Source organism: Rattus rattus, chromosome 6, assembly GCF_011064425.1.
Source record: "Rattus rattus isolate New Zealand chromosome 6, Rrattus_CSIRO_v1, whole genome shotgun sequence".
In the NCBI taxonomy this organism is placed as follows: domain Eukaryota; kingdom Metazoa; phylum Chordata; class Mammalia; order Rodentia; family Muridae; genus Rattus; species Rattus rattus.
Genome location: NC_046159.1, coordinates 76,338,013 through 76,353,695, shown reverse-complemented (window position 1 = coordinate 76,353,695; position 15,683 = coordinate 76,338,013). Strand labels below are relative to the sequence as shown.

At 41.2% G+C, this 15,683-nt stretch overlaps 1 protein-coding gene across 3 annotated transcripts; it reads right to left on the bottom strand.

Annotated features, from left to right (window-relative positions):
* Positions 1–3,761: 3,761 nt before the first annotated feature.
* Mad2l1 (mitotic arrest deficient 2 like 1) lies at positions 3,762–15,389 on the bottom strand. Of its 3 annotated transcripts, none has more exons than XM_032906375.1 (6): positions 15,114–15,389; positions 14,620–14,766; positions 13,024–13,144; positions 11,863–11,966; positions 10,964–11,143; positions 3,762–4,984 (listed from the first exon to the last, which is right to left on the bottom strand). In XM_032906375.1, the coding sequence occupies exons 1-5, from the start codon at positions 15,184–15,186 to the stop codon at positions 10,971–10,973; spliced, it is 618 nt and encodes a 205-aa protein (XP_032762266.1). In that variant the 5' UTR covers positions 15,187–15,389; the 3' UTR covers positions 3,762–4,984; positions 10,964–10,970. The 3 variants fall into 3 exon arrangements, with proteins under 3 accessions (XP_032762266.1, XP_032762267.1, XP_032762265.1); XM_032906376.1 differs by lacking the exon at positions 3,762–4,984 and adding an exon at positions 9,122–10,867; XM_032906374.1 differs by lacking the exon at positions 3,762–4,984 and adding an exon at positions 9,122–10,519.
* Positions 15,390–15,683: the final 294 nt, after the last annotated feature.

Genomic DNA, 15,683 nt, shown 5'->3' with positions numbered 1-15,683 from the left:
TCTAGGTTGAGCTGTTATAAATAAGGTTGGTATAAAAATTGCTGTAGACATTTCCCCCTGAAAGCTGTAATAATTAAAAAAAAAAACAGTACACTGTTCATGGTTACCAGTATACACATGATAATAGATTTTCTCTCAGGTATTAACACGGCAATATTTTTATATATGGAAATGTTTCATCAGAACTGAGAATATCAGAGAATAGAGCTTACCTGACACAGGCACTAACAACTCTGCTGTCTTGACTCAAAACAATTATATACCCTGAGAATGAGTGGTGCTGTCCAGTAGTTATGAAGAACGAAGGTTTTAGGCAGCATTAGCTTATACTTCTCTATCGTTTAATGTTACCTTTTATAACTATGGCTAAAGCACACAAGACAGGGTTAATAGGGTCAATTAGACAGGATCTGGAATCATTCATGAGACAAGCCTTTGGGTACACTTCTGAGGGATTATTTAGACAAGGTTACTCATGGGCATACCTGGGAAGAGCTTTCTTGATCGAATGGCACAGTGTACAGTGCAAATGAAAGGCATTTCCCCCCACCTCACCCCCTTTTGCCTTTGTTACTGGGTTCTCAGTCTCTCCAGTACTAAGACTGCCACTGTTGGGACTATCCAGACAGTATCCTGTACATGAATCTAATTCTTCCTTGTTTTATTGCACAGTGCACAATTTTAATTTTTTTGTTTTGTAAAAAACATGGTGAGGATGTAGTCTGATTGGAGGAGTGCCTGCCTAGCATGTGAAATGCCCCAGGTTTAACATGGTGGCTCATACCAGTAATCCTAACACATAGGAGGTAAAGGCAGAAGGATCAAAAAGTTCAGGGTCAACTTCAGCTACATAGCTAGTTCAAGGCTAGTCTAAGGTAGATAATGTTTCAGAAAAATAAAATAAAATAAAGGCATTATCCCAATAAAAGAATAATAATTAGGGCTAGAGAGATGGCTCAGCAGTTAAGGGGTAAGAGCACTTATTGCTCCTCCAGAAGACCCATGTTCAATTCCTAAAACCCATATATATGGTGGCGGGCTTGCTCACAGCTTTTATAACTGCAGTCCAAAGAGATCCAGTGCCCTCTTCTGGCTTTCACATGAACTGCAGGCATGTAGTGTACAGACATACATGCAGGCAAAAAACATAAAAATAATAGAACAAAAATAATTTGTCATTATCTATGCCCAGTTATATGACTCACTTATCAAGAGGCCATGCCATTGTAACTTCAAGGGGAAAACTGTCCCTTTCCCTTTGTCCCATTGTCCCTTTCCTAGGAGAATCACATTCCTAAGGACCAGACCTTTCTTATGGATTCACTAACTTTTTATCAGTAGCTAGTTAGTACTTGCTGTGCTATAATGGCGAGGGCAGGACTTCTAGTTCTTCAATATTTCACCAGAAAATTTTCTTTCAATCAGAAAATCTGGGGCTTTAGAAAGGAACAAAGATCACAAATGTAAGGCACAAGCTTACTTAGCTTGTTTAGTAGGAGTTTGTATAGTTGAATTTAGGTAATAAATCCACATCCACAAAAACTTAAGAAGTCCACAGCTGGCCCTTAGCTAACCAGTTTTTTAAAGAATTTCATGAGTATTGAGGTTTACAGAACACACACACGCACGCACACACACAGAAAGGCAACCGTATAATCATCCTAAAGACTACAATGGTAGGGTAGCCATGCATAGTTTACTGCAGTTACAGCATGACTAGGTGCACTCTTCCAGAGAATCTGAGTTTAGTGCCGACACTCACATGGTAGCCCACAACTGCTTAACTCATTCCCACGGACTTTTTAGCCTCTGCTAGCACCAGGCATGCTTGTGGTGCACGGATATATGTATAGGCAAAACACAATTTTTTTTTTTTTTGGAGCTGGGAACCGAACCCAGGGCCTTGTGCTTGTTAGGCAAGCACTCTACCACTGAGCCAAATCCCCAACCCCCACAATTGTTTTCTTAAAGTATAGGATTAGCTCACTGACACACCAGAGAGGGCTGGATCTGGTGCATGACACAGGGCCATTGACCAATATCACCAAAGTGTGACTTCTTGTAGGATGATGTCATTATGCAATATGGTGGGTCCTTCCTATTATTGGATGGGAAGGAAGGGTAGGTAGGGAAAAGTCTAGGAAGGAGGAAGAGGAGTGAGAAAAATCAAGATGATGGAGGAAGATGATTCCAATCCAAGTGGTCTAGGTCAATTTTATCTTGTCTAGGTGGGTAGTTTCTATCTTTATTAATTGGCAGTGAATTTATTCTATGGATGTATTGTGGATTGAGAATTTAACATGTAAATCTGATTTGTTGAGTCTTGATTTTACTGGGCAGGTGGCTGGAACCAGGGAGTCCCTAGCTGGCCAGGGCTGGTCAAGGTTGGCCAGGGTGACTAGCAATGGGAGTGAAGGACCCCAGTTCTTACTGTAAGAGCTATTAAGAGGCTTGGCCTGGTAGAAAGTAGGTAGGTTATGGGGTTCCTGTGAAGGACCCTAGGAACTTTTGCCAGCCTTACACTCACCACCTCAGGTCAAGATTAGATTAAGTATCAGCTTCCTGCCTCAGGTCAAGGCTAGGCCAAGTTCCACTTTCCAACCATAGTTCTCAGGAAGAGCAGGGACACTCTTGAAAATCCGAAGAATGTACTGACATAGTCACCTGATCCTCTGGTCCCAGATAAGAGTTTGCATGTCATATGCTTGCTAGCCAACAGATTCAAAGGTCAATATGCTTAGCTAATAAGTTTAAACTGTAATCTTGCTGATGTAACCTGTCCCCCTAAAAAGTATAAAAATTGCTTGTTATAGCCATTCGGGGTTGCCTTATAGTCACTCGCCACGAGAGCCAGATTGAGGGTTGACCCCGATGCGCTGGAAAAATAAACCTCTTGCATTTGCATTGAACTCCATTCCAGTGTCTCATTTGGGGGGGGGGGGTCTCCCAGTAGTTAAGACTCACTTCGAGCCTTACAGGACTGGAAAGACTGCTGGGGCCAGAAGATAGTTAAGCTAACGTGGCGTGGTGCCACTCTGAAATCAGCTGCTGCTGAAATAAATTAAGGTTAGTTCTATATAGCCCTATGGCACTGAAACTAATGCCAGGGAGCAACTGCCTGGGTCCAAGAGTATCAGAGGCCCAGTGTGGAGCTGTGACGTGCGGGAACTAGTCGAGCTTATTTTTTATTATTACTAAAACAACTTCCAGAACTTCCTGTCCTGTCTGGAAGAGGGCAAGAGGCCTAGGAGAAGAGGGAGGGCATCTGCTGGTTCCTGACCTTGAACATGGCCCTACTGCCACTGCAGACCACCTAAGTCAAACTGTGCAAGTGCTTTATCAAGAAGGTGGATGACACCAGGGTGCAGCTTGATCATACAGTCAGTCCAGTTCTTTAAAAAAAAGTACCAGAAGGGCTATTCACTTTTGCCAGGGCTTTAAGCTTATCCCTCAGTGGGCCGGAAGTAAGTCATGGATTTCACCGGAGACCCAGAGGACACCATCAGCAAGCTCTTCCCAGAGTAGCACAAGAAATACCTGGAATCTGTCACGAACCTGTTAAAGCTGAGTCAGGAGCAATTGGCTAAGCCCTAGGCAGCAGCCATTTGCAGAGAGTGTGAGTTATTATCAAGGTGAAGGAGAATTGGTGACTGGTGGTAGAAGGGGAGGTGAAGACGCCCGAAACTGACAGCATTGAAAACTGCAGTTGCCATGGCTGTGATGTATAGCACTTGGATTAAAACAGAGTAAGACACTTGAAATCAAAGATGCAACTTTTTTTTTTTTTGCAACAACAAATAACATTTTGCCAGAAAATACAAACATATTTAGGACCAGACATAGAATTGTGCCTGGTTTTCAGTTCTTTCAACAGCATAAAAATTGCTAGAAAAAACTTGTTGCCAGGCAGGAGAGATGGTTAAGAGCATGTGTTAAATTGCTAGCTTGCAGACACCTGTAACTGCAGACCTGGGGCCTCTTTGGGAACTTGCAATCATGTACACATGCTTAAAATAAGTGTTCAAAAAGTAAACTCATTGCCAACTGTCAGCAGTACAAGAATGGTTTCCCGTTCAAATTTAGCTGAGTACATAATGGAGTAAAGAAACCACTTATTTTAAACCAAGTCTAGTTTTTAGTTTTATGCAGGAGGCCTAGAATTTCAATGTATAACATTGCAATTCACTGGATCAGGACACCAACAAAAGGTCCAGTGAAATGGTGCTGAAAGACAGGTAGGGGCTTGCTTCTGATAGATATGGTGGATATCATGAGACACTTATCAATATATTGATTGTATATATGTTGTGACAGTGTTATATTGCCATAAACTGCATGAATCAAATAAGCTCTTCTGCTCTAACTTTCCCTATTAACTCCCACCAATATCTGCTGTTTATTACTTTCAAGTCAACAATTTTTTAGCCTCATAAATAAAGTGTAGTTCTCGCCTTTTTGTCCTCATTTCACTTGACAAAGTCATGTGGTTCTACCCACCTTACTGAAAACGATGGTTTCATTTTTATGGCTAATATCATTCTGTAACTGAAGTTTTAATTTGCAGTTCTCTGAAGACTGAGGATTTTGACCTTCCTAGTGTATTTGTTGGGAACTTAAATTTCTTGAAAAATTTCTGTATAGATCATTTGTCCATCTTAAAAAACTTCAATAATACTTGTTAAAATTTGCAAGTTCCTTATACATTATGGATATTAAAGTTCTATGCTAGTTAACGATCTGTAGAGGACAAGAACCAACAGAATAAAAAAATGTGTATACATAAAACATAAAATCTATTGAATCAGCTTGCTTTGAAAGAGTAGAAGTTCAATCACACTTGGGAGGTCAAGAACCTGGTAGCTGTTTGGTCCTGGAGACTGGGTGTTCAGCAATTTGAGCAGTCCCACAACGGCTCTCACTGGAGAGGTTAAACCTCAGTGCACGGGGCTGGATGCTTCAGCAGGCCCAATCCAGCATCAAAACCCTGAAACAAGGGTTTTGGTATAGGCAAAAATAAATCAGCTATAGCAACAATATAATCTTTTGTCAAACCCTTTTTATCTGTGTGGCCTCCGAAAGGTGCCACCCACATTTGGAATGGGTCACCCCATATCAATTCATTGCTCAATTGAGGTCCTACTGAGGTAACTCTTAATTTTCGGCAAGTTGTCATTAAAGCTAACCATTGGGATTTCTACCCAAATAAGCAGACACATATTTTCTTCTATTTTGTAGCGTACTCTTTCACTGTGGTGGCTATTTTCCTTGCTGGGCCTTTTAGTTGGATGCAATGCCATTTGTGAGCCTCTGCTGTTATTTCCTATGCCCTGGAGTCCTGTCCAAAAACTAATGTCAGCACCAATACTGTAAAGTGCTTCCACTATGCTCTCTGGTAACTTACAGAGTTTTAGGTTTGAACTTTGGGCCTCCAATTAATTCGAGTACATTTTGTACAGGGATAAGAACCTGTAAAGGGACAAGCTCATTGGGTAACACTGCCCTCACATCAAGTCTTCAAGGATCTTTTTAAGGTCAGAAATGCTAGTAGTCTCATCTCTGTACCTTTCTCAATCCCAAATTACTGCAGGCCCACTCTCCTAATGACCTGTCTTTCACAGAGGCTAGGGACTTCCATACTTCTAGAATCTATTCACTAGTAATCATCCTGCTAGGCATTAAAAGTCCCTTGGAGGAATTTTCAGGGACCCTATCTCCCATCCCACAGATCTAGCTAATTTATCAGATCCAGGGAACCTGCATTTTTAAAAGGGGTCATTGGACGATTCTTACATATGGCCCAGACTATGGCTGAGGCTTACATTTTTAATTTAATTAATTTATTTTTTAATTTTTGAGACACAGGGTCTTGTATGTAGCTCAGGGTGGCCTTAAATTCCCAGAGATCCTCTTGCTTCTAGAATGCTAGGATTAAAGGTATGTGCCTTTAAGAAGAAAGTACTCTGATGCCACCCTCCTTACTAATTACAGTTTATGTAATAGCTAATGCTGAACTTCTCTCCAATGTCATTATGGAGGTAGGGCGCTCTGGGAGAAGTAGGAAGCACTAGGAAATACCACACCAGCCAGACTTTTTAATGAAAACACTTATTTCAGGTATAGTACAACTAGAAGAGAGAAAAGATGGGTGGATCAACCCAAGGCAAAAGACTTTCAATCAGAAAGACAGAACACAAAAGGTATTATATATTTTACAGGGTCAGTACAGAAAGGAGACATAACCATCACAAACATTTACATTAGGACATGTGCCACAACAATTAAAAACTGGAAGGGCTTCAAAGACAGTACAATATCAGCAAGAGGCTTTAAAATCTTTAACTGGCAGTAATGTATTGAACAGATAGAAACAAACTAGAACTTACTTATAAATTGGCTATGTTGTGAGACGTGACTGTCCTTGACAGCCATTGCAGAAAACAGTATGTTGGCTCCTCAAAAATTTGAGAAACAGAACTTTTATACACTCCTGCAGTGTATTTGGGTATATCCCCCAAATGATTAAAAGTATGGACTTAAATATATGTATATCCAGTCACAACTGCAATATTCACACTAGCTGAAACATGAAAATATCCCAAACATGCACAGATGGATAAACAGATAAAGTATGGTTTAAACCCACATAGGACAATATTGCTCATTCAAAAGGGAATTCTTAAATATGCTGTATGGGTAACCCTGAGGACATCAGGATAATAAAAGACAAGAGATGACTAATGATTTCATTGAGAGAGGAAGTCAGCTACCTGATTCCGGTAGGAGCATCAGGAACTAACAGTCCTAGGAATAGTTTTACAGGATGAAGTATGTGGGGAAGGGTGGTGGAGACAGCAGCACTGCAGTTATCAGTTTAAACGGACTGTGTCAGAAAGCAGGAAGCACTAATGTGTGGTAGTTTAATGCCTGCAATCCCAGCCTTGGAAGGGAATTGGGAGAGATGCTACAAATCCTCAGCCTGTGCTATATATAATGAGCTCTAGTTCAATGTCTAGTTCTGTATTATCTTCTGAATAATAGAAAAATATTTACACATGAAGCAAGTTTGCTTATTCTTGGTGTTCACCTCCCCCCCACCCCCACTGGTTGTGAACCTTTGGACCACTGATGGCAGCATGTTCTCAACTCCAGGCCTGCGTTCACAGCAGCTCCGTTGACTGATGGACTCCTGCTTCTTTAAGGATCCCAAACCTTAGGCTTCCCACAGGAGGGACTTGGCTGTGAAAACTGCAGGTGCTGGGTGTCTTCTAACCGTTTCTACTCAATGCTCTGTCTGGCCTCAGTGCCAGTTCACTGTACTCTGGGACACTTCCCTGCTGCTTCTTGGACTCCAGAGCCCTCAATTTTCCAGTAACTTAATTTTATGATCTGCACAAAAAGGTGGAGGTTGACTAAACTCCAGACAAGTTTTGGCTGCCCTCTGCTGACAAAAGCTGGAAAATAGAATCAGTATCTCAGGTCCTGGCCAGGAGAGTAACATATTAAGTGAACAAGGTAACATTTTGGAAAAATGTTTGAAAAAACTCAAAAACACCAAAAACCAAACAAAACCCAAACAAACCAAAAAACAGTGAACAAGGTCTGTATTGGTCAGGGTTTCTAGAGTCACAGAATTTATGGAATGTCTCTTTATATTAAGGGAATTTATTGTAATGACTTAGTCTGAAGTCCAACTAACCCAACAATGGGCAGCTGTGGATGGGAAGTCCAAGAACCTAGTAGTTGCTCAGTTGTACAAGGCTGGCTGTTTAAGCTGGTCTTGTGTACAGAAGTAGGACAGATGTGCTGACAAGTGGAAGCAGTCAAAGAGTGAATCATGTAGGCCTCCAGCAGGTGTGGTCCAGATTAAAGGTGTATACTGGATCTGGGACTTGCCTGGTCCCAGGATGACTTGAACTCAAGAGATCTCCTTACCTCAGCCTCCAGGGATTAAAAGCTATCTTGCCCGGGACTAAGCTTTTCATGGCCACTCTGCTTCAAGATCTGGATCACAGGTCTGCCCTCCAATTCTGGATTATAGTTCATTCCAGAAATAGTCACCTTGACAACCAGTGACAACCAGGAATAGGCATTACAAGGGCCTAATGCACAGTTTAGATCTTCTAGCTTATGTAAGCTCAGGTCTGCCGTAGTCTTTTCTGTTTAAAAATTATCTTTTAATCTTTTTGCAGTCCAGTCCTTATCTCCCTCCCAGTTCCTTATCCAACGCAATCCCACCAGGCCTCCCCACTCCCTGGGGCCTCGAGTCTCTTGAGGGTTAGGTGCAATTTCTCTCACTGAGGCCAGACAAGGCAGTCTTCTGCTGTACGTGTTGGGGGCCTCATTAATAGCTAGTGTATGCTGCCTGGTTGGTGACTTAGTGTCTGTGAGATCTTGGGGGGTCCAGGCTAGTTGAGACTGCTGGTCTTCCTATGGGGTACCCCTCCTCCACTTCTTCCAGCCTTTCCCTAATTCAACTTTGGGGTCCCTGGCTTCTGTCCCTTGGTTGGGTCTAAGTATCTGCTTCTGTCTCAGTCAGCTGCTTGTTGGGCCTCTTGGAGGGCAGACATGCTAGGCTCTTGTCTGTAAGCACACCATAGTTTCAGTAATAGTGTCAGGCCTTGGAACCTCACCCTTGACATGGATCCCAATTTGGGCTGGTGACTACACCTCCCTCCTTACCTCAGTCTCTTTTCCATTTTTGTCCCTGCAGTTCTTTTAGTCAGGAACAATTCTGGGTCAGAATTTTTGACTGGGATGGTAACACCCCCCCACCTCCAATGCCCTGTTTTTCTATTGGAATGGATTTGTAACAGTAGAAATCACTGTTAGATTGGATTTCTCGGGTTGAGGACCTTGAACACCACAAGTGGGTTCACCTTCTGGGCTTCATTTCAGGCCTCAGTGGACTAAACAGAAACAGGTATCCTCTATAGTAAATGGGTGAGTAAGAGTTCAGGTCTGACCCGGAGACCCACCAGGTCATAACAGCATCTTGACTTCCCATGAATTAGGTGCTGGTCGCAAATCTTTTGGCTGTTAGATGAAATACCTTTCTCCCAAGACAATTCTCAGAATTAAAGGCCAAATATTTCCAACTTCCAAAAAAACTCAGCCTGACTCCTTGACTTTAAAATATGTATTTAAATAGTATAAAATCTCTAAGAGGTATGAAATGTTTTCAGGTATATGATCAACTTATAAGAATGTGATTTACAGATATTATAGAACCTCAAAATTATTATAAACAAAGCTGTCATTTTTCTGGAAAAAAAATTAAGTGTTGGAAAATTAGAACCAATATATCTATTAAGAATAGCAATGAAGCAAAGGACTGCTTGGTGCTCAAGTCATAAGAAACATGAGGGTAACACGATAATATCTGAATTTCAAAGGACATTTGCCTTTTCACATTAGCTGCACTGTTGTGAAGAAGGTAGTACACAGTTGTTAGGGATGGTTTTGTGGACTCTGTATTCAGATGCTGATTGCTGTGCCCAGATCTGGTTGCAGTCTGGAAGTCGGCAGTGTCATGGTGTATCACTTCTGACTGGTTAATAAAGTGCTGCCAAACGTAAAAGTAATTTTGGAGGCTTTTCTACACCACGTTTGTTCCCAAATAAATGATACAGAGACATGGTATCTTTATTACAAGCTTCTTGCGCTATAACTGAGCTGGCCTCATCTACTATCATGACAATAGCAGCATCAAGACTGCAACTGCTGACTTTCAGATTGCAACCAGTTCTCTGGGCACAGCAATCAGCACCCGAGTTTACAGTGCACAAACCACCCCCCATCACATAATCAAAAGGAACACAATCCATGCACTCAATCCATTGAAGTATTTGATTGTATTAATACCAAATTAAATATCAAAGATACTGTAACACAAATTTTAAACACAAAGGGTTAATTTTTTGTATCACTGTCATTTAAAGCTTGATTTTTATAAAACATTAAAATAAGAGTTCTTTATTACAGAAATTAAACAGTATCAACTGCTTTGTGAGTTCAAGATATATACACCAAAATCAAATAATTACCATTTATTTTAACACAGGGTCTATATAGACAGAAATGTGTCTTATTGTTGTATTTCTTGGGTTCCTTCTGGACTTACCATAGAGTCAACAAGAGTGCTGTCCATTATTAAGGGGAACTAACAGATTCATTGTGGAATGAATTCCTTTAAAAATGGTCATTGTAGATGGAAAAACTTCTGTTAAAAAGTTAAATACTTCGCCTAATGATTTAGCTTGGAAGAATCTTAACCAAGATACAAAGAAGCATCTAAATATAAACACAGCAGAAGGTATTCTGTGGTGAGGGATGGTTTGTGCACCGTTTCTTCAGTCATTGATGGGTTTTGTAGGCCACCATACTACTCACTTTGTGGATGGTGGTCGTAAATGAGCGCAGACAGACTTCTTCAGAATTGGTAATAAACTGGAGTCCCGATTCTTCCCACTTTTCAAGTACAACCAAACTTTGTCAGTGTAAACCAGCAGATCAAATGAACCTAAATTGGGAATGAGAGTAAAGTATAGAACTTTCAATAGTAAAGCTGTCTTCTCTGCCTCTCTCCATGGATCCAGATAGGCAGCATTCACGACTGACTCTCAGAACTAAAAAGCTTTGATACCTTCTGCTGTATTTACATTTAGATGCTTCTTTCTATCCTGGTCAAGCTAAATCATTAGGGAAATTTAGCATTTTAACACAAGTTTCTCTGTCTACAATGACCATTATTAAAGGAATTCATTCCACAATGCTAACAAAATCTACTGGACTCTGGCAAGTCCAGGAGGAACCCAAGAAATGGAGCAATAAGACACATCGAACAACATCACATCTTGGTTTTCTTCATCTGAAAATTGAACAAGACAAGAAAATGTATCAACTACATTTGACTTAGTTTCTGGAAAAACACATTTGAGAATGACAATTCCATTCTTTTCCTCACCGTCTCTTCAGTCACTGACAGGTGTTTTGTAGGCCACCATACTGTTCACTTTGTGGATTGTGGTAGTGAATGAGCGTAGACGGACTTCTTCAGAATTGGTAATAAACTGGGGTCCCGATTCTTCCCACTTTTCAGGTACCACCAAATCTTTGTCAGTATAAATCAGCAGATCAAACGAACCTAAGTCGGGATGAGAGTAAAGTACAGAACTTTTCAATAGTAAAGCTGTCCTTCCTGTCTCTCTCAATGGGACTCACTATGAACCACCTCTTGCTAAAAAAGGTAGCTTAGCCTGATCTAATGATTATTTTCCTCGATAGAAACTGGGCGTAGAACAGAGCATTATACTTCCTAGTAGAAAATAATAGTAATAAAATTGTGAGAAATTTTCAAAAGTATTGTTGTATACTTTCATTTTTTGGCATTTTCATTTTTTCTTCATTTTCTTGAGTGTGTTTGTGGAACAGACAGGTAGAGTCCACAAAATAATGGCTGTTTTTGCACTTTATTCACCAAGCATGGCTTCTCAAGCAAGTGGAGAGCTTGCCAATACGGACAGTTTCAGTAGCCAGATTGCTCTGATGGTCCTATTGCTGCCTTTCTGGCTGAAGTTATAGGTGAGCCATCACAACCACCTGGAGGATCCTGGTGGTGGGAATCCTAACGCAGGTCCTGACAATTGCTCAGTATGTACTTTACCACTGAGCCATCTCCTCAGTCCTTGTCTTCACATTTTCTGGAATACGCATCTTTTTATTTGTGCTATATTCTGCCTCCCATATCCCATTTTATGTTACAAGGCAATGATAAACTAAGAGATTTAACAAACGGGGAATCCTTCCAACAGTAGTGTACATTTTCTCCAGCAGATTTAAGTCAAGAGATTGTATAATACTTACAAGAAACCTCCAACAGTGGCAGAAATGTTACAGTAGCTGTAATCTGTCTGATCACTGAACGGATTTCATCCTGTATGGCTTTCTGGGACTTTTCTCTACGAACACTATAAAAGAATCAAAGAAATAATTCATTCTAGGTTTTATTAAGTTAATTAAAACACACTGATAACTATTTATCTGAACAAAATGCTTCCAACAATACAGAAGTAGTACATTAGGAGACTAGAGATCAATGGCTAACGATATTCTTGGGTTACTACATCTGCATCTGTCATCATCCTTTAGGGTTGATCTTGATATCAGGTCGTTCAGTGCATGGTGAATACTAAGTTTCTCAACCACTCTCAGTAAGTGTATTGTCAGTAGGTCTTTAATATAAAGGAAAATGGATTCCAACACATAATCTTGATAGAATTTTGGCATTTTGTCTGCATACACATTTACGTGTACCACATGCATACCTGTAGCTGTGGACTGCCTGAAACTGAGTTACAGAGAGCTGTGGGCTGTCATGTAGATGCTGGAAATTGAACCTGGGTCCTCTAGAGAAGTAGTCAGTGCTCCCAAACAATGAGCCATTTCTCAGCCTGAATTTTGGCATTTTTAAAAAAGTAACATCTAAATATCTAAATCCTGATTGGGTCAAGTAAAATAAACTACATACAAAATATTTTAAAAGCTAAAGACGTCTACAGATGGGAGATTTCAGAAACAAACTGCACTTCATTATAGTAACATACAGAGTGTATGTCTAGCATAGTAGGCATTTCTGATGTAGAATTCATGCAAACTTCAGTTTACAAAGTTCACGGCATTAAATGAAGTACAGTAGAGCTTCATCTAAATTAGGAATGAGTCTAGGATCATCTCTTGTATAAGCCAGGGATTAAATGGCCCGCATATTATATTGTAAGAGGTTTGGGTATAACCACAAACATGAAGGTCAAATCTCACAAAGACAGCACGCTTAAAAGCATCTTATCCACATAATCCCTGACAGTTTATGAGGAACTCAGAAATCCCTCAAAAACTAACAAAAGTATCTTTAAAAACATACCCTAGACAGTAACTGGAAGACATCAGTTCAATACAATGTGAACTCATGCAGCAACAGAAGTTACAAAAGCAAATTAAAGCAGGAACAATTCAGTTCATACTTACCCTTCTTCTTTGGCCGTTTTGTCACACTCAATATCAAACTGCCATCTTTCAAGGACCTCGCCACTTTCAATATTCGAGATGACCACTACCAGTTTCTGAACGGAGCACTTGTACAACCACTCTGCAACACACAAGGCAGCTCTTACTCTCTGACCTATGGCAGAGACTCACACAAGGCAGCTCTTACACTCTAACCTATGGCAGAGACGCTCTGCTGAAGACCCACTTTCCCACCTACAAAATCCTCACAGTGGTATTTGCCTTCCTTTCATACACAAGGAAGAAAATTCTTCACTAACAATTTAACCAAGTTTTAAATTCTCCACATTACTAGTAGGTGGAAGCCAGTGCATCACGGAGCAGTGAACTTGTACTTCACTGTGATTCACAGAAAGAGCATAGGACATAGGCTTTAATCTAACCACTGCCAGTCACATCTGTGGTGGCTGGTCAGAACAGAGCGATAGTATAAGAGCACAAGAAAAATCTCACTACTCTGGTAGGTGAGGGAAGGATTTGTTTTTACATTAAATGTACAAAGGAGAGGCAAATACAGGCTTTAAATGGCAAGGGCGTGCATATGTATCTATGTATGTATGTATATGTATGCAGACTATTGCAAAGTAAATGCTTTTTAATAAAGTAATTACAGAATTATGAAAAATCAAGATGCTACATAAAATCTTAAGTGTTAAATTAATGAAACTATACTTTTAAGAATTAGGAAAGCCACAACTGTGTTTTAAGCAGCATGACCAATTAGCCTTGTGTTTTTAAACTATCATCCTTGGTAGTAAGTGAACTGAAGGGGATTAAAAGAGGATCGATCCAGACACCAGAATTCAAAGCAGATCTTATGCTTAAAAACCCTACCTCTTTTGCCTGTGAATTCATACCCAACCTGCACAAGTGTTGATGGATACTCTATTATGGATACGAATTGCAAGGAATGTTTAGAAGTATGGCTTTAAGCTGGGCACGGTGGCAAATGCCTTTTAGTCCCAGAACTTGGAGGGGGTAGACCCAGGCTGATCTTTCTGAGTTCAATCTGGTCTACATAGCAAGTTCAAGGACAGCCAGAGCTATAGAGAGACCTGTCTCAAAAGCAAAACAAAACGGCCTTAAAGAGAGTTGTTAAGTTAACCATGTTCAGGTGGTCACCAAAAGGCCATTTTAATGCTGAAGTTAACAAAAAGGCAACAGATACTATAATGAAAACAATTAAAACAAACCAACCACCCATACACATAAAACTCAAAGGGGAAAAAAGGGTAGTTGCAATGCTTTTAGAATTGGTATTTTGTAAGATTACATTGGGAGATACAGAGCAAAACACAGAAAGATGAGATCATTTTAATTGGGTAAAATTTCCAATTTGTTGCACCTGGTTAACCTATAAAACCCATTTCTAAAGCAGCTTTAAGATGTCTAACATCAAGACATTCAGCCTACTTAAAAAACAGAAGAGGTGGAAATTCCCTCCATCACTTGCTTTCTCCCAATTCAGAATCACATTTGAGAAGGCGTGTTGCTTTAAGCTACTTGGGACACTTACAAATGCAAACTTCTAAGGTGTAAAACTCAAAACGTGATTACCTTTTAGCTGCTCTACCACATTATTGAGATACTTTATGAGCTCGGGGTCAGTAGTTACAAGCAAGGTGAGTCCATATTTCTGCACTCGAGTAAAGGTTTCCGACGGATAAATGCCACGCTGATACAAAATGCTGTTGATGCCAAATGCTGAAAGCGAAAGAAATAAAGCCATAAACATGTATTAACGTTTTAAACTCTTCCAGAAATCAGAGTAGGGACAAAACAACACGGAAAATCTTTAACCCAGCAATGTCGAATTTCACCGGGTCGCTAAATGTAAACACAGAGTATGTGGTTCAGAGGAGGTCAACGCAGACCCCCAGCTTTCAAAGAGCGAGTGAGATGATGCCCCAGGTCAGCCCCGTTTCATTCCAGGAGGCCCAGGCCTGCGTTCCCCGCCCCCGGGAGGATCCGGTGGTTCCGCTCTAGCACACGTCCTAAGGCCCGGTCCAGGCAGCTTATCTTTGGTTGCAGGGTCCGCGCTCAGCACTCACAAAAAAACTCGGCCACGATTTCTGCGCTCCCACGCAGGGTGATGCCTTGGTCCCGGGCGAGCTGCTGTGCCATCACTAGATCGAACGGAGAACACTGTCAACCCCTCCGTAGATGGCGCCCTAATGGCTCCTCTAGCTATTCCCCGCCACCCGGTTCAAAAGTAACTACGAATCCCGCCGGTCGCTTTGTGCGCAGGCGCAACGAGCCTTAAACCCCACCTACGTCGCCAGTTTCCGGCCCCAACCCTGTCTTTTAACTCGGAATCCCTTCTTGAGCCCGCCTCATGCTTCCGGTTTTTTCTAAGCCCCTCCCACATTAGGGAACCCGGTCTCTTTTCAACATTTCGCTCCATAACGCTACTTCCGCCGTAAGCCCAGTTGCACCGCAGATGAGCTGACCCTAAGTCCCGCCCAAAGCGACTTGTATCCGGCCCTGGCTCCACCCTCTCTGGCAGACAGAATGCGCAGGCGTAGTGTGGTTCGGGCGTTTGGTTCCAGTTCCTGGTACCCTGGAGGGTAGTGGGCGGGACCCCTGATAAGGTGGCCTAGAAGAGGACCTGAGATGGTAGT